Raw genomic sequence first — 26,764 nt, forward strand, 5'->3', positions numbered from 1 at the left:
CGAGACCCTGTCTCTACTAAAAATAGAAAGAAATTAATTGGCCAACTAAAAACATATAGAAAAAATTAGGTGGGCATAGTGGTGCATGCCTGTAGTCCCAGCTACTCAGGAGGCTGAGGCAGGAGGATTGCTTGAGCCCAGGAGTTTGAGGCTGCTGTCAGCTAGGCTGATGCCACGGCACTCTATCCTGGGTGAGAAAGTGAGACTCTGACTCAAAAAAAAAAAAAAAAAGCATTAACAAGACATATAAAAAAGACATAGAGGCCGGTGCATTGGCTCATGCCTGTAATCCTAACACTCTGAGAGGCTGAGGCAGGAGGATTGCTTCAGCTCAGGAGTTTGAGACCAGCCTGAGCAAGAGTTAGACCCTGTCTCTACTAAAAATAGAAAGAAATTAGCTGGACAACTAAAAATATATAGAAAAATTAGCTGGGCATGGTGGCGTGTGCCTATAGTCCCAGCTACTTGAGAGGTTGAGAGGCAGAAGGATCGCTTGAGCCCAGGAGTCTGAGGTTGCTGTGAGCTAGGCTGATGCCATTGCACTCTAGCCCGGGCAACAGAGTGACAATCTGTCTCCAAAAAAAATTAAATAAATAAATAAAAAAATAAACAGACATAGAAGTATAGAAGTACCTATATCTTTCACACCAATGACATAGCAGACCCTGCATCTAGACAGATGAATGTCCCGGAGCCCACCAGGTGGGCCTCGATGGTCTCCTTTGCATGTCTTTGTCCCAGACTGTCTGAGGCCTCCCGCCCCGTCCTGCTGATACGTCTCACCAGCATTTCATACAAGGTGTCCTCCGGGCACACAGTGCAGGCTCTGCTCACGCGAATGTCATTATTCGTCAGCCTCCTCAGCTTCAGCAGCAGCTTCGGGATCAGGTTCAGGATCAGGTTCAGGAGCAGGTTCGGGAGCAGGTTCGGGAGCAGGTTCAGGAGCAGGTTCGGGAGCAGGTTCGGGAGCAGGTTCGGGAGCAGGTTCAGGAACAGGTTCAGGAACAGGTTCAGCAGCGGGTTCTGGGACTTAAAGGACAAGACATTTGGGAAGTAGTCAAAGAACTGCCTCAGAGCTAGGTGGAGAAGAGCCACAGAGACAGTCAGGTGAGTTGGGACTCAGTTCAGAAAGACAGAGCATCCTGCATCAGGCCTAGAACCCTAGAACCTAGTGAGCTCTCCTGCATGGAGACCTGCCGCTCCAGCGCCCCGACCTGCTCCCCATCCACAGAGCCCCAGCACACACTGCCGGGGCCCCACCTGCAGCCAAGTTGCTCCGGGAGAGTCAAGGTCACCAGAGAATCCTGCCCTCGGGCAGGGCTGCAGCCCCCTGGGGAGGATGGAGGGACACTGTGGAGGCAGACAGCAACGTGGGGTACGAGCCGGAGGGAAGGGCAGACAGTGGGTGCAGCAGCGACTCAGAGGAGGGAAGCTGCTGGGCTGCACATGTCACGGGGGCTGGTCCCAGGGTGACCGAGACTACACCTGCAGAAAGGCCAGGGCCAAGCAGGGTGACAGACTCTAGCAAAAAGTCAACCTTAAAACGGAGGAACCCTACCCAGCCCACCATACTGCGAATGGATTAAATGAGATATGTGCGACGTGCTGCACAGTGCTGTCCTTAGGGACAGAGAATAGCCAGGAACATGAGACTGTGTTTTCTAACAGTCACATTTAAAGAAAATGAAAAGAAGCAAGTAACACTCATTTTAGTAATATATATTACCTAAGTTATGATATGCAAAATATTATTATTCTATCATGTAATCAATATACAAAATATTATTAATGAGACAATTTTGCATTAAGTCTTTTTGCATTAAGTCTTAGGAATACTGTCTGCAGTTTATACTACAGCTCAGCATTTGGGCCAAGTGAGTGCCATGCAGGACAGCCCAGTCTCTCTGGAGGCTCTTGGCCAGGCTGCAGCAGGCCAATATTCTGAACAAGGGAGGATGGAGGAGGTGGGCGAGGGCACGGACAGAGTTGTTAGGGTCCTTGTTAGGGTGCAGAGAAGGTCACGTAGAGTGGGGATTAGAAGAAGTGGGAGAGGGGCATTTAGGGTCCAGTGACAATAGCATAGGCTCCTCTGCTTCCAGCATCGAATGCTCTGGTAGAACCATATCAGCTGTAGGGGATGGCAGTTAGGACACTGTCTCTTTTCCCTGTCCTCCTGCTTCATCACCGGGAACAAAACACTTACCATCAGTGGGCTCAGCGCTCTTGGGAGACCCTTCAGCTTCTGCCTGTGCCTGGAACACATAGTGGGGACACCCTGGGTCAGAGTCAGGAATCTAAGATTCCACTGTGGCCTGACAGCCATCCATCCAGCTATGATAGCTTCGACATATCACTTCCCCTCTGGGTCTCTATGGAGATGAATATAAACCTTCCTTCCTGCGTAGCTCACAGGCTCTGTGTGCTGGTTACTCATTTACTTTCAATAAATGCTCACTTCCTAAGTGTTCCATTCCACGTAGTCACCTGTATGACCATCACCCAACTAAACAGAATATTCAAACCAACTATGAAGTCTCCTTCTGGTCAATTCCCATCCAAACCCAAGAGGAGACAACCAGTCCTCACAGGCTCTATAGGTGGCTCATTAGAGTCTACATATAAGGGCACTTTGCAGTAAGAATTGTCCCATGCAGGCATCCTATGTGCTCTGTCCTTGGTGCAGCCTGCCCTGCCTCCTTGCCTGCGGTCATGGCTGCCCTGGTCCATGTGCATGTGTGCTGCACCCCATGGGCTTGCTCCATCCCCCCCAGGCTCCATGCCCAACAGGCCTGCTCTGCCCTGTGGGCTTATTCCACCCAGCCTGTGTGCAGTGTTCTGTGGGCCTGCCACACCCTGCACAGTGTCACACTCCACATGTGTCTCACCCCACTTGTGTGGCTGGCATTCAGGCTGCCCAGGCCCACATGCATGTACACCAAACTCAGCATACCTGCTCCATCCCAAGTGCATGCCCCATCCTGTGGGCCAGCCCCATGTCCCTTGTGCACCTTGCACCACAGGTTTGTCTTACCACAATGGCCCTGTGACAACCACTGGGGAACCAAGGGGGTGCAGCAGAGCAGCAATGTTAAAGGTTCACAGTGCATCTGCTCCTCTCCTGCCTGCTGAAGTATCCAAGTGGGACCCAAGCACACCATACGGGGACCGTCCCTATCTTCACTGAGCAACAGAGGGTCAAGCAGAGGAGAACAGATGGACCATGTCTACTGTCTGTTTTGAGCTGAGAGAAGAGGCCCCAGATGAGAAGAAACAAGGATAAAAATTCTGGCAACATGAGAAAACAGGTTGTCTCAACACCCCCAAAGGGGCACAATTGCTCTCCATCAATAAACTCCAAACAAAAGGAAATGGCTGAAACGACAGATATGAAATTCAGATTATGGATGTCAAATAAGATGAAAGGAATTGAAGAGATAGTAGAATGCCACCTTAAACAAAGCAAAAAAGAAAAAGAAAAATGAAGACATGGAAGAAAAATCCACTTAAGAGATAGATAACATTACAAAAGAGATAACAGAATTTAAAGAATTGAAACAGTCATTAGGGAATTTGAAAACACAGCAGAAAGCTTTAACAAAGACTAAACCAAGTAGAAGAAATAGTTTCAGGGCTGGAAGATAAGGATTTTGAGGTAACCCAGTCAGTAGAAATTATAGTAAAAACCACAAAGAACGCTAAACAATCACGGAGAGAAGTATGGAATTATGCAAAGTGAGCTAATATGAGAATGATAGGTATCCCTGAGGGAGAAGAAGAAACAAAATAAAAAAAGCATGGAAAACCTATTTCAGAGAATAATTGAGGAAAATTCCCTGGCATGACTAGAGATTTAGCTATCCAGGTAGGTAAGATGTCATCTTCTGGGAATAAAAAAATATTGAATATTAACAAGATTCCAATTCTTCCTAGATTACTTTTTAACATATAAGGTAAATTCCATACAAATTCAAATGATTATTTACAACATGGAGAAAATGTTATGAAACAATTCTAACTTTATCGAAGTAAAATGGTAATTTTGTAAAATTAAGGAGGTATTTGCTCTACTGGATTTTGAAACATATTAGAAAATTGCATTATGTGGAAGTGTATTACATACAATAAAATATCTTTCACATACAGATACACTTATGCTTCAAGATTTGGACAAAGAATCACAAGAGATTATCTCTCAGAGTCATCCCAGGAAAAAGATCCGGGGTTTGGTGTGCAGGGGGGGATTGGAGAATGTTTTCTTCACTCACTCAGTATCTTTCTATACTGTTTAAGTTTTCTCACTGTAAACAGGTATTAACCTCTTTTGAAAAATGTCAAAGCTCTTAATTAAGCAAGAGAGATTAATGACTTTCTAAAAATGTTTTTCATTTTCTATACATTTTCTTTGTTAAATAACAAATGGGTGCTGATGTTAGAAAGGAAGGGTCTAGGTGGCAGTACATCATTGTCTATATTAACATGTCACCAGTTATTAAGGACAGACTGAAAGCAAAAGGAAACCAGAGAATTAGTGGCTAAAGGCAGTTGGAAAAACCAAATAGTAACTGGAACAATTCAGGAAGGACCTCAATTCATATCAAATCACAAAATACATTCCATTTAGATTATAAAGTTCTCTGCAAAAATCAAATCATTGCAAAAATATCTCCATTAGAAATTAGAGACATTCAGCATATGTTGGAGAATGATCTTTCTAAAGCTATAAGCAATGCAAAAGTAAATGTATCTACAGAATTCACTAGTTAAAATTAAAATATGTACACATGAAAATATTAGACCAAAGGAAAGGACAGCAAGAAGTTAGGGATCCATATCTATGACTGAGACAGTGGACAGGAAGGAGAGCACATCTTCTTACAACACTCTGATAGACAAGATGCTGGTCACGTGCAAAAATAGTCAAAACAAAGAAATTCACCTTTAAAACAATGACTGTCTTTCTATAGCAAAAAGAGAGAAGGAACAGCACTCATTTTCACATCAAAATGTATGAACTGATAGAAACCAAAACCAGGTGTGTCTGTGTGTGTACAGTAAACAGCACTTCCACACATTGACTCAAAAATTGTACTGCCAAGATGTCTCTGTAAAGCATGATGAGAAATCTGGACAGAGATTTCTGTCCAATATGTTCAATGTAATAATACTTTTGGAGTAAATTTAACACTCCTGAAGTTCTGAGGAAGGGCTCCCTGAGTTCTGTTAGGAGTACATGGCAGAGATTGAGCCACCCTTAGTCAGTAATCACTGGGGCCCATGGAGCCCCATCCCCTGCAGTGCCTTCCTCCCTCCAGTCCCCTGCCCACTCCCCTTTGTCCTGAAGTCCCTCTGTCCCTGGCAGTCCCTCTGTTCCTGAGGCTCCACCTTCCCCTGGGCCAGGACAGCCGAGGCACAGGCCTCACTCTCTATCAACAAAGTCCTCGACAGGGCAGAACTGACCACACTCACCAGCAGAGGCTGTGTCTCCCCTTGGGATGTTATGTTGACACTGGATTGCACTGGCAGCACCTGGCGTTTTATTGTCTGCTGTCTCTGTCTCTAAATAAATAAATTAATTAATTAAATTACATAAAATTGAAGACATAGCAGAAAAATTCACTTAAGAGATAGATAACATTACAAAAGAGATAACAGAACTTAAGGAAATGAAATAGCCATTAGGGAATTTGAAAACACAGCAGAAAGCTTTAACAACAGACTAAACCAAGCAGAAGAAATAGTTTCAGGGCTGGAAGATAAGGATTTTGAGGTATCACTGTCAGGAGAAAATGTAGTAAAAAGAACAAAGAAGACTGAACAATCACGGAGAGAAGTATGGAATTATGCAAAGTGAGCTAATATGAGAATGATAGGTATCCCTGAGGGAAAAGAAGAAACAAAAACAAAAAAATCATGGAAAACCTATTTGAAAGAATAACTGAGGAAAATTCCCTGGCATGACTAGAGATTTAGCTATCCAGGTAGGTAAAGATGTCATCTTCTGGGAATAAAAAAATATTGAATATTAACAAGATTCCAATTCTTCCTAGATTACTTTTTAACATTTAAGGTAAATTCCATACAAATTTGAATGATTATTTAGGACATGGAGAAAATGTTATGAAACAATTATAACTTTTATCTAAGTAAAATGGTAATTTTGTAAAATTAAGGAGGAGGTATTTGCTCTACTGGATTTTGAAATATATTAGAAAATTAATTGCATTATGTGGAAGTATATTATATACAATAAAATATCTTTCACATACAGATACACTTATGCTTCAAGATTTGGACAAAGAATCACAAGAAATTATCTTTCAGAGTCACCCCAGAAAAAAGATCCAGGGTTCAGGGTGCGGGGGAGTGGAGGATGTTTTCTTCACTCACTTAGTACCTTTCTATACTGTTTAAGTTTTCTCACTTTAACCACTTTGGTACGGTGCTCACCGGCCGCAAAACCTTGCCCATAGCTGGCACTCATATTTGCACAATAGTTTGTGCTGTGCATTGACGACGAATCTGTTTTGCTCTTGTGTGATGAGGAAAGCTTTATTTGTAATGTAAATCAGAATAGATAACATATACATATATGTTTTTATTACGTTATTTTTAAATGTTCACAATTTTATTTTGATAAATGAAAAATTAGAAAAGTCAAGTTTTGTTACTAAGGCTGAAGTTGACGCTCGGCTGTGCACCTTTATATCACGGCTGTTGGCTATAGTCGACACTCAGCTGTGCGTGTTCATCTGTGGCTATCGACTATAGTCGATGCTCATGCTGAAGTGGTTAAGTGAGTATTAACCTCTTTTGAAAAATGCCAAAGCCCCTAATCAAGTGGGAGGGATTAATGACTTTCTAAAAATGTTTTTCTTTGTGTTTACATTTTCTTTGTTAAATAACAAATGGGTGCTGATGTTAGAAAGGAAGGGTCTAGGTGGCAGTACATCATTGTCTATATTAACATGTCACCAGTTATTAAGGACAGACTGAAAGCAAAAGGAAACCAGAGAATTAGTGGCTAAAGGCAGTTGGAAAAACCAAATAGTAACTGGAACAATTCAGGAAGGACCTCAATTCATATCAAATCACAAAATACATTCCATTTAGATTATAAAGTTCTCTGCAAAAATCAAATTATTGCAAAATATCTCTATAAGAAATTAGAGATGTTCAGCATATGTTGGAGAATGATCTTTCTGAAGCTATAAGCAATGCAAAAGTAAATGTATCTACAGAATTCATTAGTTAAAAATAAAAACATGTACACATGAAAATATTAGACCAAAGGAAAGGACAGCAAGAAGTTAGGGATCCATATCTGTGACTGAGACAGTGGACAGGAAGGAGAGCACATCTTATAACACTCTGATAGACAAGATGCTGGTCACATGCAAAAATAGTCAGAACAAAGAAATTCACCTTTAAAACAATGACTGTCTTTCTATAGCAAAAACAGAGAAGGAATAGCACTCACGTTCAGAGCAAAATGTATGAACTGACAGAAACCAAAACCAGGGGTGTGTGTGTGCGTGTGTGTACAATAAACAGCACTTCCACACATTGGCTCAAAAATTCCACTGCTAAGATGTCTCTGATGATCAGAAATCTGGACAAAGATTTACATCCAGCATGTCCTATGTAATAATACTTCTGCAGTAAATTTAATATTCCTGCTGTTATGAGGAAGGGCTCCCTGAGTTCTGTTAGGAGTACATGGCAGAGATCAAGCCACCCTTATTCAGTAAGCAGTGAGGCCCATGGAGCCCCATTCCCTGCAGTCCCTCAATCCCTCCGATGCGCCGCCCATCCCCCACACCCCTTCTCTTGCAGTCCCTCTGACCCAGGCAGTCCCTCTGTTCCCTCAGGCTCCACCTTCCCCTGGGCCATGACAGCCAAGGCAGTGACCTTGTTCTCTATCAACAAAGTCCTGGACACAGCAGAGCTGACCACACTTACCAGCAGAGGCTCTGTCTCCCATGAGGATGTTACACTGACACCTGTCAGCAATGGCAGCTCCTGGCTTTCCATTCTCTGCTCAGAGTCCAGGGTGGAATAAGAGGAGCCTGTGATGTCCCGGATCTCTTTACGGGCATTGTCCTTAGCCTCAGGCCATTGTGGGGACCCACACCACCAGGAAATGACCTTGGGGAGGCAAAGAGCTGACTCAGGAGTCCATTCAGGGCCCCCACAGCTCGCCCGGGCACTGCTGATCCTGCCATCCCCACCCCTCCCAGTGGGGTCGCCCCAGGTGGGCAGAGGCTGAGCACATCCAGCATGTGCTGCTGGCACCACGCCCCTGGTCACACCCATCCCCAGGGAGCAGAGCTGCGGGGTGGGGGTGTCACCCACGCTGCAGGAAGGACAGGGCTGCAGCACGGCCCACTGGCCTGTGGGGTGCTTAAAGCAGCCATGTGCCCTCACAGTCAGCCAGAGCCCCGGCCACTGCAGAGAGCGAGCACAGTGTGCAGGACAGTGGGGACACCCCACCCAGGGCTCCGTGTGGGCAGGAAGCAGCTCATGAGCACTTGGTGCCCCCAGGTCCTGGAGAAACCAACTTACTCTCACCTTGCTCTTAAGGGCCTTGCAGCATTCTGGAAGAGAAGGGGGTCCCCTTAGCAAGTGGGGAGGGGCCCATGCAGCATCCCCTCCCTGAGGGCAGTGTCCAGGCAGGGCTGGGCTGGGGGCTGAGACGCTGGACAAGCAGCCCCGGCCTGGGGACAGGGATGGGGCCTTTCCAACTCTGGGGTACCCTCAGGGGGGGCAGGAGGAGAAAACACAGTAAAAATAAACACATGTGAAATCTCTGTGTGGTTCCGTGCTGACCAAAGCCGTATGAACCCCCTGGGCATGTCTGGTCCTGACCCTGGTCCCCAGTGGAGGAGCCGACGTCCTCTCTGCCCTGGCTGGCCCTGAAGATGGAAGGGGGAGGGGCCGCCCCGCCCTCCAGACCTGGGAGGGGAGGGCTCCCCAGCCCCGGGAGAGGGACTGGTGACATCCTGGTCCTGGGTGGAGCAGGGTGCCCATCAGGTGGGAAATGGAGTGACCACCACAGGGTGACAAGGACTTGGGGGACAGGGGAGGTTGATTCTGCCTGTGGAGCAGGGTGAGGGAGGGGCAACGAGTACCCAGCGGTCTCTCCCTCAGCCAGCACATACCTGTGCGGGTGCACCAGCAAGAAAGACATATCAGCAACAGTAGGAATGTGAAAGGCCCGAAGATACCCAACATCACCTTCACCAGGATCTCATCGTCTGAGGAAGGGTGGTGAGAGGTGGTATTCCCCGGGCCACTGGTCACTAACACTCGAGGAGCCGGGACTGTCACAGATGCCTTAGTAGGTGGTCTTTTGGAAAGGGACGCATTGTAACTCTCAAGAGTACAAGACACGTTATTCAGTATCTCATGGGAGCACCTGGAGGAGACGTGGGATTCTGTGAGGGAAAGCTGGCCAGATGGGATGAAAGAGGAGCCACTCTCCTGCCCACTGTCCCTGAGTAGGTGACAGGGAAAGAAGGGCTTCTCCTGTCTCTGGGGCCCGCTCTCCCTTGCTAAGTCCGGGGAAGGATCTGAGCACGTGAACTGCAGCCCCTCGGGCTCCCTGCTCCGTGGTCAGGGCTGCGGCCTCCAGGAGCCTCCTCTGCTCGGGGCACTCGGGGCTTCCCTGGGCTGCGGGGAAACCCCTAAGTTAGCAGGAACCTCCCTCCAGGGTAGGGGGGAGGCCCATGTGGCCACAAGCTGAGCCACATCCTCCAGCCAACCCCAATAGCCCTGAGCTCCCGTCCCCACCTGTCTGCCCATCCCTCCCCGTCACAGCGAGCACTGGGATCAGAGAAGAGTCATCACTCTCCATCCCTGAAACCCCAAAGAGGGACAAGAAGATCTTGAGGGACCAGGACCTGAGTGAAGATGCCATTGGCTCAGGTTGTCATGGGACTCTAGAAGGAGCTACACCCATGGCCTTATTGTGAACTCTGTGTGTCATGGACACTTTTGTCTGCATGGAACCTTCTTGGATAAAATAATCACTAAAAATTACATTTTAGGACTCTATCAGTTTAAGGATAAATATTAATATATCCCAGGCTGGATTATTTGTCTTGTGATTTCAAAATAAAATATTTCGTGAGTTCCGAAGAATATCATGGGCCCTAAGTCATGGCCTCCTGTGCCCAGTGGGACACGTGCTGGGGAGGTGGGGGAAGGGGCTGCGGCAGGGGCTGGGGTGGGGACAGGAAGATAGGCCAGGAGGTGCCACTGCAGGCTGAGGACACCCCAGTGGGTCAGGGATGCCCTAACAGGGTTGAGGCCCCATGGAGTTCAGGGGACAGAAAAGGGCACAAGGAAACTCTGGTTGCTGGGGGTTCCTTTGAACTGCAGGGAGCGTCATGCCTCTCATGTCTCACCCAGCGCGGCACTTCCAGTAGAAGTCAGAGGAATCTACTTTGCACCAACCGTGTGTTTTTGTGGTCCTATTGCAGAGATTTCTCTCCTCTTCATCTACAGCAAAGGAAAAGTTTTTGGGGATACGTTTGCTTGGCGTGTCCCTCACCCCTTCCTCACCACCCTAACCCCTTCCCACTCAGCTCAGCTCAGGTCACCAAGGAGCTCTGAGGGCCAGATTCTACACCAGCCCACTCGGGGCACACAGAGGACAGCCACCCTTCAGCTGTCACCAATAGTCAAAGTCATATAAAACGGACCAACATTCATGACCTCTTCCATTAGATTATGGGAAAAGAATCATTTAGATAACACGGTCGATACTAAGGGAGGCGCAGGGGTCGAACCTGAGAGACCCTGGCAGGAGAGGAGCCCTTGGGTGACTTCCCCAGAGCCTGGCCCTGCTGGTGAGGAGGGAGGGGCCTGAGGACATGAGGATGAGAGTGGCGGAATCACTGCCAGGAGCCCAGAGCTGGGTTGAGCCAGGCCCAGGACCAGAACTTGGTCATGGCTGAAACCCAGCACTTTGCCCTGGGCCACGCCTTCCCCATGCTGTAAGTTACCCTCCACCCCCTTCCAACTGGTAGTATAAAAGATTTTCCTGCCAGGGGGCATGCATTATAAAAATAATTGGCCTGTATTTTATATTATTGACCTCATACATAATCATGGAACAGGACATGATAAAAACCAAGTGGGACTAGAACTTGGTTCCCAGACTCATGTGGGCTACAACCCCCGCCTTCCCACGCTGCACTGCATCTCTGGGTTGGGTGAGCGTGTTCTATATGTGATTTACAAGACTTACATGGTAAGCAGTGAGGCAGATCGTTCACATGACTGGTGTTATCCTCACCAGGTATATGGTCAAAACAAGTGAAGACAGAGGGGAAATCTGGATGGGAGAGAAAAGCCAGTGAATGAATCACCACAGAATTTCCAGGGGCTGGCAGTGGTGATAGGAAATTTCTCCTTTGGCCATCAGTGGAATCTAAACAGGGAAATCCACCTACCCAGTTTGCTCTGGTCATCGATTTTGCATCTGCTGTACAGCTCCAACCTGCGCTACTGACATATATGTACCAGGAGCCATGCACGACATTTAGATTCATAGTATCCATATGGACACAGAGAAGAGAATGAGGTCAAATTACTTTTAACACTGTATTGGTTGTTCCTAAATATCCACAACATCATCATATCTACATGTAAGCAATAGAAAGCATTGAGATATTTTACTTTATTTTTAATACTAGTCCAGCGTATTTCTCACTCACAACATCTCAATTCAGAATGGATGTGTTTGAAGGATCAATAACCACATGGGCCTAGAGGCCAACACGACATCACCTAGGGCCTCAGACTCACAGGAGAAAGTCCTAATCCTTGCGCCCAATGTGCTCCTGGACAGTAGAAGACACAAATGGGCACAGAAGTAACACACTAATGAAGGGAAGGCCTTCAGCGACAGCTCACGCCACCCGCCATGGGAAGACTTGGAATGCAAAATGGGTGCTACCTCTGTAGGGTCCAAGAATAATCCAAAGAAAGGGGCCACCTAATGCTGCCCTGGAATGCAGAGGCTGTCTCCAGGTATGGGGAGAAGACCTGCACCAGCCGTTGCTACTGGGGGTTCTGAGCCAAGTTCTGAAGCTTGACCTTCACCTTCAGGTGACCTCACTCTCCCCTACAGGGTCTATTTCTCCCTCCTCTTTGATTCATATTCATCTATATTGAAAGATACTTTTAGAAAACCAAACTTAAATAAAATCCACTTTGCAGGCCGGGCGCGGTGGCTCACGCCTGTAATCCTAGCTCTTGGGAGGCCGAGGCGGGTGGATTGCTCAAGGTCAGGAGTTCAAAACCAGCCTGAGCAAGAGCGAGACCCCGTCTCTACTATAAATAGAAATAAATTAATTGGCCAACTGATATATATATAAAAAATTAGCCGGGCATGGTGGCGCATGCCTGTAGTACCAGCTACTCGGGAGGCTGAGGCAGAAGGATCCTTCGAGCCCAGGAGTTTGAGGTTGCTGTGAGCTAGGCTGACGCCACGGCACTCACTCTAGCCTGGACAACAAAGCGAGACTCTGTCTCAAAAAAAAAAAAAAAAAAAAAAAAAATCCACTTTGCAAAATAATGTGTTCTTATTGGCAGCCTCTGAGTGGAGGTTGTTCCAGCTTCTTGGTTATTGTTGGGGAAAAGACATTTAGTAAGCAACATGAACAAAGCAAGCGGCAGCTTTTTTTATTGAAAGGGAAAGTACACTGTCCGGAGCAAGAGAGAGCGGATAAGCTGGAAAAGAACAGCTTCCTGGGAGGAAGTGGTTTTTGGACTTTTGAAATCCTACTAATTGAGGGGAGGAACATTCAAGCCTAAGGGCTTGGCTTTTTTTCACTAAGAATTTAGGTAGTAACTAAAAGAATGGGGCTCCCTCCTGTTTTTGTACATTATACAGTGGTCTCCGAAATGACGTGGTGATTTCAAGGATGGACACATTTTTAAACTGTAGTGCAAATGACACTGTAATTAGCCAAAGTTCATGCAAGGTGACAGAGGTAGCTGACAAGCAGTTCCTTGCCTGTGGTTATCAGACCCTCCACTTAGCTTCTGTCTGAGAGTCATTTACTTTCACACCTGCATCCACTCTGCAAATCCTGCATCAGGTCTCAGCCCTGTCTCCTGGTCTCCTACTCCTATAGTAGGATGATGACACTTGGTATCAATGATAGAATAAAAATGTGATTATTCTATAATGGTGCTGGGGCAGCTAAGGTTACTGCTGACAAATCATAAAGTTTCTTTGTTATGCTTTCCTTATAAGATAATAAGACAGGTAAATCAACAAGTTAATTGTAAAATATGAAACCACACAAGTAGTACAAAAGCACATGAGACATTTGTTTTATTGATTTGGAGAGGAGAAGGACCTTCACAGTAGGACAAGGAACCATAAAACTTGCATTAAGTTCACAATGTAAAAATTAGAAAGAAATCATTAGCAAGACAAAAACAAACTAGAAGAAAATACTTGCAACACAAATCACACTGAAAAGCATAATTTTCTTTACCTATAGGAATTCATACAAGAAATAGAAAGAAAGATCAATAAGGAAATAGTAGACTCGAACAACACTATAAACCAACTAGACCTAACAGACATTTATTGAACACTCTACCCAACCACGACAAAATGTATGTCTTTTGGAAGTGCACATAGAACACTCTCCAGAATAAGCCATATGCTAGGCCGCCACAAAGCTTAGTATACTAAAAAGAATAGAAATAAAACAAAGTATATTCCCCCATTACAAAGAAATCAAGAGAAGGAAGAAATTAGGGAACCTCACAGCTATTTAAAGATTAAAAAACACACTCCTAAATAACCAATTGGTCCAAGAAGAAATCAAAAGAGAAATCAGAAAATACTTTGAGATGAATGAAAATGAAGACACAACATAACAAAACGTATAGGATTCAGCTAAAGTAGCTGAAGTGTACAGGGATATTTATAGCTGTCAAAGCGTATATTGAGGGAGTAGGACCACGGGTATTGATAACATAACTTTCCCCCTTAAGGTACTGAAAAGAGAATTGATAACATAACTTTGATATGTTAACATAACTCTCCCCTTTAAGATACTGGAAAGAGAAAAGCAAACTAAAGATAAAGCACACAGAAGGAAGAAAATTATACAGATTAGAGCAGAAATTAATGAAAGAGAGAATAGAGGCAGGGCGCGGTGGCTCACGCCTGTAATCCTAGCTCTTGGGAGGCCGAGGCGGGCGGATTGCTCAAGGTCAGGAGTTCAAAACCAGCCTGAGCAAGAGCGAGACCCCGTCTCTACTATAAAAATAGGAAGAAATTAATTGGCCAACTAATATATATATATAAAAAAATTAGCTGGGCATGGTGGCGCGTGCCTGTAGTCCCAGCTACATGGGAGGCTGAGACAGAAGGATCGCTTGAGCCCAGGAGATTGAGGTTGCTGTGAGCTAGGCTGACGCCACGGCACTCACTCTAGCCTAGGCAACAAAGCGAGACTCTGTCTCAAAAAAAAAAAAAAAAAAAAAAAAAAAAAAAGAGAGAATAGAGAAACAATAGAGAAAATTAATGAAACCAAAATCTGGCTCTTTAATAATATCAACAAGTTCACAACATCTAATTGACCAGAAAAAAAAATTATAGTCATGCACTCCATAACACTGTTCCAGTCAACAATGACCTGCATATATCATGGTGGTCCCATAAGAGTTTAATGGAGCTGAAACATTCCCATTGTCTAGTGACGTCATAACACAATGCATACTCACACATCTGTGGCTACGATGGTGACACCAGCTGCGCTGCCAGTCGCATGAAAGCATAGCTCATACAGTTATGTTGAGTACATGATACTTGAAAATGAAGTATATGACCATGTGACTGACTTACGTATTTACTATACTATACTTTGTATTGTTATTAATATTTTAGACGATACTCCCTCTACTTACAAATAAAAAGGAAACTAAAGCAGCGTCAGGCAGTTTTCTAGAAGAAGGCATTGTTATCACAGGAGATGACAGCTCCATGCCTGTTAAACTGCTCCTGAAGGCCTTCCTGTGGAATGAGTCGTGGATGTGGAAGACACTGGTATTGATGATCCTGACCCTGTGTAGGACTAGGCTCATGTGCGTGTTTGTGTCTTCATTTTTAAGAAAAAAGACAAAATTAAAAAAATATTTTCAAAACCTTGTGGAATAAGGATATAGAGAAAAAATATTTTGCATAGCTATACAATTAGTTTGTGTTTTAAGCTAGGTGTATTTACAAGAGTCAAAATGTTTAGGCAGGGCATCGTGGCTCACCCCTGTAATCCTAGCACTCTGGGAGGCAAAGGCGGGAGGATCGTTTGAGCAAGAGTGAGACCCATCTCTACTAAAAATAGAAAGCAATTAGCTGGACAACTAAAAATATAGAGAAAATTAACTGGGCATGGTGGCGCATGCCTGTAGTCTCAGCTACTCGGGAGGCTGAGGCAGGAGGATGGATTGAGCCCAGGATTTTGAGGTTGCTGGGAGCTAGGCTGACACCATGGCACTGTAACCTAGGCAATTCAGTAAGACTCTGCCTCAAAGAAACCCCCCCAAAACCAGAAAGAGTCAAAAAGTTAAAAAAAAACACAACAACCTATAATGTTTATAAAGTAAAAAACTTACAGCAAGCTAAGGTTCATTTATTACTGAAGAAAATTTAAAAATAAATTTAGTGTAGCCTAAGAGTACAGCGTTTACACAGTCTGCACTAGTGTACGGTACTGCCTAGGCCTTCACATCCCCTCACTCACTCACTCGCTCATCCAGAGCAAATTCTACTCTGCAAGTTCCATTTATGGTAAGTGTTCTAGACAGATCTTTTGTACTGCTATGCTATATTCTTGTTGTGCCTTTTCTATGTTCATGTATGTTTAGGTATCCAAATATTTCCCATTGTGCTATACTTGTCTACAATATTTAATAACATGCTGTACAGGTGTGTAGCCTAGGTGGGTAGCCTGGGTGTGTGTAAGGCCCCTCCATGATGTTTGCACAACAACACGTTTCTCAGAACATGTTCCCATCATGAGGCAATGGATGACTATTTTAGAATCAGAAATCAGAGAAGGGATATTGCTACTGACTCACAGAAATAAAAAGGACTATAAAAGAATACTGTGGTGGCTCACGCCTGTAATCCCAGAACTCTGGGAGGCCGAGGCGGGCGGATTGCTCGAGGTCAGGAGTTCAAAACCAGCCTGAGCAAGAGCAAGACCCCGTCTCTACTATAAATAGAAAGAAATTAATTGGCCAACTAATATATATAGAAAAAATTAGCCGGGCATGGTGGCACATGCCTGTAGTCCCAGCTACTCGGGAGGCTGAGGGAGCAGTAGAATTGCTTGAGCCCAAGAGTTTGAGGTTGCTGTGAGCTAGGCTAACACCATGGCACTCACTCTAGCCTGGGCAACAAAGTGAGACTCTGTCTCAAAAAAAAAAAAAAAGAAAAAGAAAAAGAAAAGAAAAAGAAAAAAGAATACTGTGAACCTCTATAGGCCAACAAATTAGGTAACTTAGATGAAAGGTACAAATTACTAGAAAGACACAAACTCCTGAACCTGACTCAAAATGAAATAGACAATATGAATAGACCTAGAACATGTAACGATATTGACTGAGTAGTAAGAATCACCCAAAAAGAAAACCCCAGGCACCGATGGCTTCACCACTGAATTCTACCAAACATTTCAAGAAGAATTAATACCAATTAATCACAAACTTTATAAAAATAGCAGGGGAGGGAGCACATTCCAATTCAATATATGAGGACAGTATTACCTCAATAGGAAAATCAGAATATGACGTCACAAGGAAAGAAAACATGATAAAGAGCATCTACAAAAACCCACAGCTAACATCATACTTACGGTGGAAGACTGAGGATTTTCTCAAAAAAGATGTTTGTTTTCACGCTTTTGTTCAACATTGTACTGCAGGCTCTAGCCAGGGTAATTAGGCAAGAAAAAGAACTAAAAGACATCCAGATTGAACTTGAAGAGGTAAAATTATGTCTGTATGTAAATGACATCATCTTATATAGAGAAAATTCTACTGAAAAAGCATTATGAATGATAAATAAGTCCAACAATGTTATAGAATACAAGATCAATGTACAAAAATCAATTTCATTGTATTTTTATACCCTCACAATAAATCCAAAAATGAAAGTAAGAAAAATAATTCATTTACAATAGCATTAAAAAGCATTAAATATTTAGGAATAAATTTCACAAAATAAATGCAAGATTTGTAGTCTAAAACTATAAGGCATTATTTTGAAATTTAAATATGATCTAAGTGCATAGCAAAACATCTCCTGCTTATGGATGAAAAGACTGTACATTGTTAAGAGAACAGTATTCTCCAGCTTGAGATACAGGTTCAAAATAATCCCAATCAGAAACTCAGCTGTCTTCTTCCTAGAAATTGACAAGCTGATTCTAAAATTCATAGGGAATTTCAAGGGACCCATGATAAAATAATTCCAGAAAATGAAAACAAAGTAGGCAAACTCACACAGTTCCTGATTTCAAAACTCACTACAAAGCGACAATATTCAAGACAGTGTGGTACTGGCAAGAGGACAGACACAGATCACTGGAATAGAATTAGGATTCCAAAAGTAAACCCATATATGATGGTCAGCTGATTTCCGACAAGGCTGCCGAGGCCATTCAATGCAAAACAATAGTATTTTCAGCCAGTGGTGCTGGGACAACTGCAGCTGGATAGCCACGTGCAAAAGAATCATGTTCGATCCTTATCTGACACTGTATACAACAACTGATTCAAAATAGATCAAATACCTAAATTTAAGAGCTAAAACTACAAAACTCTTAGAAGAAAACATAGGGATATAACGTCAAGACCTCAGATTTAGCAAAGGATCAATAGGTATCTGCAGAATAAAAGAATTAGGAATTGCAGGAACCAGGAGACTGGAAGAACATGGAGACAGGTGGTATGAACGGTTAGAGATCAGTGTTAGAACATACCTGCTGGACATGGCCTTCTTTTGGGGGTGTCCTGGGTGGCAGCTGACCGATACGGTAATGTGATATTTCCGGCTGAGCGAGCTAGGACCTGTGGGGACAAGGCAGGGACTGGCATGAATGGCTTCCAGATCTTATCCATCACAAAATGTATCTCATATTTCTTTGCCTCCAGCCTCCCAAACTAAATAGAACTTTGATCTTTATCCCACTTTTAAAATCATTCATATATGTCTCTTTGCCCCTGTCTCCCCAGCGCTTGGCAAACCACCATTTTAGTTTCTGTTTCCGTGAATTTGACTACTCTAGGAGTCTCGTGTAAGTGGCCCCATATAGTATTTGTCTTTTTTCCATGTGACTGGTATATTTCACTTTGTGTAATATCCTCACGATTCATCCATGTTGTACTGTGTGTTAGAATTTCCTTCCTTTTTAAGGCTGTTTCATATCCTACTGTATGTATACGACACATTGTGTCTATACATTCATGTATTGATGGACACGTGGGTTGCTTCCACCTTTTAGCTATTGTGAATAATGGTGCTAGAACATGGATGTACAAAATCTCTTTGCAACCCTGCTTTCAATTCTTTAGAATATACCCAGAAGTGAAACAGTTAGATCACCTGGCAATCCTATTTTTAGTTTTTGAAGAACTGGCATACTGTGTTCCATAGTGTCTACACTATTTTATATATCCACTGACTGGGTATAAGGGTCCCAATTTCTCCACATCCTCATTAACACTTACCTTTTCTTTGGCTACAGGTTAAGTGCAATCCCCTAACCTGTAGGATTACAAAATCCCACTGCTAGGATTATAGGTGTGAGCCACCATGCCTGTCCAATATTTTAACGGATGTTAGCTGGAGCGTTTTATACCTCCAGATAAAATGCTAGAGCATTTTATCAGATTAAGGAAGTTCTCTGCCGTTTCTAATATAATGAGAATTTTTATCATGAATGGGTGTCAAATTTTGTCAAATGCTCTTTCTGCTTCAATTAACATATTCATATAGTTTTTCCTTCATCCTGTTAATATCATGAATAACAATGATTAATTTTCAGATATTAATCCAACTCTCTTCTTGAAATAGACCCCACTTGCTCATAGGATATTATCTTCCTGCTAAATTCAACTGGCTATTGTTTAAGGATTTTACATTTATATTCATAACGAACATTGACCAGTATTTTTCTTTTTTTGTAATGTCCATCAGATTTTCGTATCAGGGTCATGCTGGCCTTATAAAACAGTAGAGTAGTGTTCACTCCTTTTGAAACAATTTGTTTAGGATTGGTGTTATTTCCTCTATAAATACTTATAAAATTCATCAGCCAAATGATAAGGGCCTTCATTCTTGTAAGCTTTTAAATGAATTTCAAATTCATAAATACCTATAGAGTAATTCAAATTATCTGGACATCTTGCGGCTATTTTGCTAAGCATAATGGTATATTTGAAGAAATTTGAGCCAGGCGTGATGGCTCATGACTGTAATCCTAGCACTCTGTGAGGCCAAGGCAGGTGGATCGTTTGAGCTTAGGAGTTCCAGACCAGCCTGAGCAAGAGCGAGACTCCGTTTCTACTAAAAATAGAAATAAATTATATGGACAACTGGAAATATATATATATAAAATTAGCTGGGCATGGTGGCGCATGCCTGTAGTCCCAGCTACTCAGGAGGCTGAGGCAGGAGGATTGCTTGAGCCCAGGAGTTTGAGGTTGCTGTGAGCTAGGCTGATGTCCTGGCACTCTAGCCCAGGCAACAGAGTGAGACTCTGTCTCAAAAAAAAAAAAATCTGTCCATTTTATCCAAGCTCTCAAATTTATTGCCATAAAGCTTCATAAGATCCCACAATTATCCTTTTAATGGCTGTAGAAGTTGTAATAATATCTCATCATTAATTCCTAATATTGGCATTATGTGTTCTTATTTTTTTTTCTTTTGAAATTTGATTTAATTGCATTTTCTTAATTTTGTTGACCATTTCTGAAAACCAACTCCTGGTTTGTTGATTCCTTTCATTGTTTGTATTTTATTTTATAGATTTCTACTCATTTTTCCCTGTTATTTCCTCTGAGTTTATTTCACACTTATTTTATGGTTGATTAATGTGGACCTTCAGGTCACACATTTTTATACCTTTTTCTTTTTTTCCTCAAGAAGGCTACTGAGATGTAATTCACATATCATAAAATTCACTACTTTAAAGTGAACAACTCAGTGGTTACTAATATGTTCATAGAGGTGTACAACCAACATTAAAATCAATTTTGGGACATGTTCATCATCACCCCAAAAAGAAACTCCATACCCACTAATAGTCTTAACCATTTTCCCCCAAACCACTATTCTTTTAATAGAAGCATTAAAAGTTGGAATCTCACTCTAAGGACTGATTTAGCAGCTTCCCACATATGTCCATGTGTTAGATAATGAACATTTATTTTGAAATATTTTTGAATTTCCTTTTGATTTCATCTATGAACCATGAATTATATATATAATGATGTTCTTAGTATCCAAATTTTGGGGTCTTTCTAGATATTGTTTTTGATTAACAATTTAATTTCATTGACATCAGAGAACATAATCTATATGATTCATTCCTTTTGGGTGCATTCAGATTTGTTTTCTAGACCACACTGTGGTCTATGTTGGTGAAAGTGCCACCCTCACTGGAAGAAAATGGGTCTTCACTAGATGTTGCCTGTGTGCTCTAAATGTCAGCTGGGTCAGGAGGGTTGAGAGTGTTCAGCTGTCATTCCTTTACCATGTTGTCATCTGATTGTTCTGTCAACTGCTGAGAAAAGGGTGAAATGATCCAGTTTTGAACATTTTGATCTTTGCCTCATGTAATATAACATTCTATTATTAGGAACATATACATTTAGGATTATCATAACTTCTGATGAGTTGGTACTTTTAACACTCTAAATCAGGGGTCCTTAAACTCTGGCCCGCCGGCCACATGTGGTCAGCCAAGGACATTTATCCAGCCCGCCAGGTGTTTTTGCCGCCGACTTGTCCTGGGCCCACAGTGTGCACTCTCCAACTGCCTGAGGGACAGTGAACTGGCCCCCTGTTTATCTTATTTTATTTTATTTTTGAGACAGAGTCTCACTTTGTTGCCTGGGCTAGAGTGCCATGGCGTCAGCCTAGCTCACAGCAACCTCAGACTCCTGGGCTCATGCAATCCTTCTGCCTCAGCCTCCCGAGTATCTGGGACTACAAGCATGTGCCACCATGGCCGGCTAATTTTTTTCTATATATTTTTGGTTGGCCAATTAATTTCTTTCTATTTTTAGTAGAGACGGAATCTCGCTCTTGCTTAGGCTGGTTTTGAACTCCTGACCTTGAGCGATCCGCCCGCTTCAGCCTCCCAGAGTCTGGGCCAAACTTAAAAAAGTTTGAAGACACCTGCTCTAAATGGTGCCTTTAAAAAACCTCTCTGGTAACATCTAGTGAAAACTTGACACCTGGCTCCTGGTGACTCTGGATGGGGCAGTTCCTCAGCATTGTCTTTAGACACCTCTGTGCTTGCCCCTCTCACATGAAACACTCTCTGTGACCAGGATGGGGACGGGATATCAGCGCTAGCGTGCACATCCTAGAATCCAAGTTATTCATTCACCCAGGAAGAGCATATCCGGCCACTGGTGACCACACTGCGCCAGGAATCGAGGAGGGTCAGGGACAGGGCATGGCCCTTCCTTTCTGTAGGACAGTTCCCGTTCATAGGGAGCTCAGGCACAGGCAAAAATAAGCTCAAAGCCGATGAAGGTGCAAAGAGCCTGGCTGCCCAGGAGGTGATAAATGCCATCGGTGGCAGGGAGACTGGTGGACATAGAGGGAAAAGTCCACACAGAGGGGACCCCAGGGAGCTGTGAAGTCAGAGTCATGGGACAGAGGAGTAAAGGCAAGTGAGGCTGGATGAGGCTCTGTAGTCTGTGGGCGTCTCTGATCAAGGGAGACTGAGGCTGCAGCCTGAGAGGTGAGGTCATGTCGGTCCCCAGACCTGGGCTCATGAATGTAGGAGGTAGACAGAGAGACACAGAGACAGAGAGTAGCGCTTGTTCCAGGTCTTGTCCACTCAGACTCTGCAAACCCTGCCCCCTCCCCAGTGAGTCATTAACTAGGCAGTGGTCCCCAACACTTTGGGCACCAGGGACTGGTTTCATGGAAGACAACTTTGCCATGGAAGGGGGCAGTGCGGTGGGATGTGGATCTGACAGGAGGAGCTCAGGCGGTGATGCGAGCCATGGGGAGTGGCTGTAAATACAGATGAGGCTTCCCTCACTCACCTGCAGCCAGCTCACCTCCTGCTATGCAGCCCGGCTCCTAACACTGGTACCAGTCCACGGCCCAGGGTTGGGGACCATAGAACTAGGGGATCCCCTTGCCTTGCTTCCCCCACAAGTGCGGCAAGTGTTAGACTGTTTCAGAGCCACGTTTGATACTCAAACCACAATCTCCAAGGCACACAAACGCTAAAAACTGTCTTATTGATCTTCAACTGAGCAGGTGTGATCTCAGTTTTAAAAGACTTGTTCTCAACGTCTTCCTGAGGTCTGAAATCAGCTTGTTTCTATTTTTAGTAGAGAAAGGGTCTCGCTCTTGCTCAGGCTGGTTTGGAACTCCTGACCTCCAGAGATGCTTCTGCCTTGGCCTCCCAGAGTGCTAGGATCACAGGCATGAGCCACTGCACCCTGTCTCTAAATGTGTTTGACATCTTGAAATAAGAAGTAGCATCAAATAACCTCTCAGAGACACCCCCAGCTGTGATCTTGCTCTAGCTGAGTGAGGGCCTCACAGAGGAGCACTGAATACTCATGGGGAAATGTCAGCAGAACCCCGTGAGCCAGTCCCCAGGCTCCCTCACCCCCGCCCAGCCCTTCCACTGAGTGAATTCTCTGCATCTCTTATTGCTCATCTAAAACAAGGCCAGGGAGGGGCCCTGCACAGTCTGCCTGTTATGAGAATCACATGTGCTAGTATGTAGAAAGTGCTGAGCACAGAGCTTGGCACTGGGCAAGAGCTGCAGTGAGCACATGTTCTGACCAGTACAATCACTATCCTCACAAGTGATCTGAATGTCCCCACATCCTCCTGCCCAACAATAACATAACCTGGCTCCTCCCAAGCACACAGGCTCCCCTCTCCCAGAGTCAAATTGGAGGCAGGATGTCACTGGAGTCGTCACAGCCTCTCTGGAGGAGGGGGAGGCAGGGTGGTGGGATCTCCTACCTCCTGATTTCATTTAGGTCCCTGGTGTCACCTCCTCCACCAGCTGTGGGCTCCCAGGAAGCAGAATTCCCACAGGGCTTATTTGTCCTCCCCCCACCCCAGGCACAGACTCTCCCAGAGCCAAGGGCTCATTGTCAACTTCATGGGTGAACAACTGTCCCCCAGGACACATGAGGTGAGATGGTGGTGGCCTCAGCTCACGGCCTGAGGACAGGCTCCAGGCTGCAGCACAGGGAGGGGACCACAGACAGGAGCTCCCAGGGGCGAGTGCAGGGCAGAGCCCTGGAGAAGCAGTGGCACAGAGGACTCAGGAGCCCTGCAGAGGGCTCACCCAGTGTCTGCTGAGACCCCTGTGTGCCTGAGAGTAGCCACCAGCGAGGGGAGACGTCAGACATTAGAGGATGGGTCAGCCTTGAGGCCCACCCAGGGCTGGGAAGTGCTCAAGTTCCCTTTCCCGTGGTGGACACACCTGATGACAGGGTGCTGCCCAGTTGTCATCAGAAGGGAACCACTGTACCCTTAGTGTATTACTAAATTAGGCCTTTAATAAGGCAATGAGGATAAGACAAAGTTAAAAGTATGAGATGATCAAACTGATCCCAGTGCACAATACACTTTAAAAGAGCACAACTAAGGGTCAGGCATGGGGGCTCCTGCCTGGAATCCTAGCACTCTGGGAGACCCAGGCAGGAAGATTGTTCCAGGGCAGGAGTTCAAGACCAGCCTGACCAGAAGGCAAACGCCCCTCTCTACTAAAAGGAGAAAAATTGGCTGGGCTTGGTGGCCCTTGTCTATAGTCCCGGCTATACTGGAGGATCCCTTGAGCCCAGGACAGTGAGGATGCAATGAGCTAGGATGACGTCACTGTCCTGAACCCCAGCAAGGTAGGGAGGACCGGGTGGGAGGGGCGGGTGGAGAGAAGGCGGCAGAGGGCGGAGGAGGCGTGGCTGCTAGAAGGGGCAGCTGGGGGAGGGGCGGGGAAAGGGTGGCAGTGGAGAGTGGGGAAAAAACCACAACTAAATTCAATATCCAAGAAAGTAAAATGCACAGGGGAGACGGAGGGAGGAAGAAACGGACACAAGGACCAAGTGGCAAAGGGGCACAAGGCCAGGCCGCAGGTCCTGGTGACCCGCTGGGCAGTTCCCACTGGGCCCCCGGGACCCTCGGTCCTGGAATTCGATGCAAGTCCCCCCAGAGCGCGCTTCTCACCGGCCGCCCCGCACTGGGTCCCCGCTCTTCCCGGGACTCCGCCCACAGGTTCGTCCCCCCGAACTTGCCCAGCGACAGGTGCCCGGCCAGGCACCGCTCTTTATGCCCTAATGCCCTGTCCCCTTCTAGACCAGGCGCGCTCTGCTCGAGCAACGGACCGCGGCGCCGACTCACCGACGGGACACCGAGGACCACGAGGACGACGAACATAGAGGACTTGAGGCTCCGGAGCAGCGAGCCGGGTCCTGGGACGCGCCCTGCCGGGGCCAGTCCCATGGCGAGAGGGAGCGCTCCTGTCGCATGTGCAGCGGACTCAAACTCCAACGCGGGTCCAAACACAGTCGGAGGCAGATGTCTCCGCCGGCAGCGCCGCTCTCGGACACACCCCGGATTGCGTCACAAAGGGGCGGAGCCAGGGTGCACAATCCGCCGCACGTGGAAGTCCAAAACCGAAAACGGAGAAACGCGGTCTGGGAGCACCCCCGCCACCCGCGGGGAGGGGAAGCACAGGCGCTGACGGGGCTGCGCCGCTGGGCGCGTGGTTGGTTTCTGGGTCCTGTCCCCTCCGGGACCAGCACGGACGGAAATGGGGGACGAGGGAGCTGGGGCGGGAGTGGGGGCAGGGGGGGAAGACGCCCCCGGGATTGCGTCCTGCGCTGTGAACAGGGCTGTTGTGCAGAGTCAGGATTGCAGGAGTTTCGGGATCCCACCATGTTCTCACCGCGCCTGTCCCTCCTGTTCTTCAACCACTAACGGCTTCCCCTCCCGACTCAGGACTTTTAATTTATTTATTTTTTGAGATAGAGTCTCTGTTGCCCGGGGTAGAGTGCCGCGGCGTCAGCCTAGCTCACAGCAACCTCAGACTCCTGGGCTCAGGTGATCCTCCTGCCTCAGCCTCCCGAGGAGCTGGGACTACAGGCATGCGCCACCATGCCTGGCTAATTTTTTCTATATATATATTTTTAGTTGTCTGGCTAATTTCTTTCTAATTTTAGTAGAGAAAGAGTCTCCCTCTTGCTGAGGCAGGTCTCCAAATCCTGACCTCGAGTGATCCACCCACCCGGGCCTCCCAGAGTGCTAGGATTACAGGTGTGAGCCACCGCGCCCGGCCTCTAAACATGGGGGGAGGTCGAGCGTGGGAGGTGGTGGATGAGCAGTGGCGGGGCGAACGAAACCACAACTAAATTCAATATCCAAGAAAGTAAAATGCACAGGGGGGACGGAGGGAGGAAGAAAGGGACAGACGGACGGAGAGGCGAAGTGGCAGGAGGAGGAAAATGGAAAGACTGGGCACATGGCCAGGCCCCGGTCCTGGTGACGCGCTTGGCAGTTCCCACGGGACTTCGGTCCTGGAATTCGGTGCACGTCCTGCCCGCAGAGCGTTTCTCCTCCGCGGCTCTGCGCGGGGACCCCGCTCTTTCCCCAACTCCGCCGACCGGTTCGTCCCGCCCGGACTTGCCCAGCCACAGGTGCCCGGCCAGGCACCCCTCTTTGTGCCCTAATCCCCTCCCCCCTTCTAGCACGCGGCGTGCTCTGCTCCAGCAACGGACCGCGGTGGGGACTCAACGACAGGACACTGACTACAAGGAACATAAGGGTCTGGAGGTTCCGGAGCAGTGACCCGGGTCCTGGGACATGCCCTGCCGCGACAGTCCCATGGCGGGAGGGAGCGCTGCGGAATCAAACTCCCAAGCGGATCCAAACTTCCCGAGGTGGCCTAAGCGGAGTCGCCACCTGATTTCTCTCCTGGCGACGGGATGCGGGGCGGAGCCTGGATATGGATTCCGCCACTGGCGGGAACTGACCGAAATGGGGGATGAGTGAGCTGGGGCGGGGCGGGGGTGGCGAGGGGAGGTGACGCCCCCGAGATTCCGTCCTGCGCTGTGACAAGGCGGTAGTTCAGAGTCGGGATTCCAGGAGCTGCCAGATCCCACCATGTTCCCACGGTGCCTGTCCCTCCTGTTCTTCAACCGGGAACTGCTTCCCCTCCTGATTCAGTACATTTTTTTTTTTTTTTTTTTGAGACAGAGTCTCACTTTGTTGTCCAGGCTAGAGTGAGTGCCGTGGCGTCAGCCTAGCTCACAGCAACCTCAAACTCCTGGGCTCGAAGGATCCTTCTGCCTCAGCCTCCCGAGTAGCTGGGACTACAGGCATGCGCCACCATGCCCGGCTAATTTTTTATATATATATATCAGTTGGCCAATTAATTTCTTTCTATTTATAGTAGAGACGGGGTCTCGCTCTTGCTCAGGCTGGTTTTGAACTCCTGACCTCGAGCAATCCGCCCGC

The 26,764-nt window shown here is 46.1% G+C and overlaps 2 protein-coding genes across 4 annotated transcripts in view; one reads left to right on the forward strand and one right to left on the reverse strand.

Annotated features, from left to right (window-relative positions):
- The window catches only part of R3HCC1 (R3H domain and coiled-coil containing 1), a 193,043-nt gene that overhangs the window by 108,011 nt on the left and 58,268 nt on the right, over positions 1–26,764 (forward strand). The window lies entirely within an intron of this gene.
- LOC105857164 (tumor necrosis factor receptor superfamily member 10A-like) lies at positions 743–24,828 on the reverse strand. The gene is made up of 10 exons (XM_012739342.3): positions 24,650–24,828; positions 18,018–18,105; positions 11,252–11,338; positions 10,407–10,500; positions 9,159–9,415; positions 8,569–8,594; positions 7,960–8,145; positions 5,467–5,556; positions 2,204–2,252; positions 743–1,029 (listed from the first exon to the last, which is right to left on the reverse strand). Exons 1-10 carry the CDS (start codon positions 24,749–24,751, stop codon positions 845–847), a joined length of 1,164 nt encoding a protein of 387 aa, XP_012594796.2. The 5' UTR covers positions 24,752–24,828; the 3' UTR covers positions 743–844.

Source organism: Microcebus murinus, chromosome 24, assembly GCF_040939455.1.
Source record: "Microcebus murinus isolate Inina chromosome 24, M.murinus_Inina_mat1.0, whole genome shotgun sequence".
NCBI classification, from domain to species: domain Eukaryota; kingdom Metazoa; phylum Chordata; class Mammalia; order Primates; family Cheirogaleidae; genus Microcebus; species Microcebus murinus.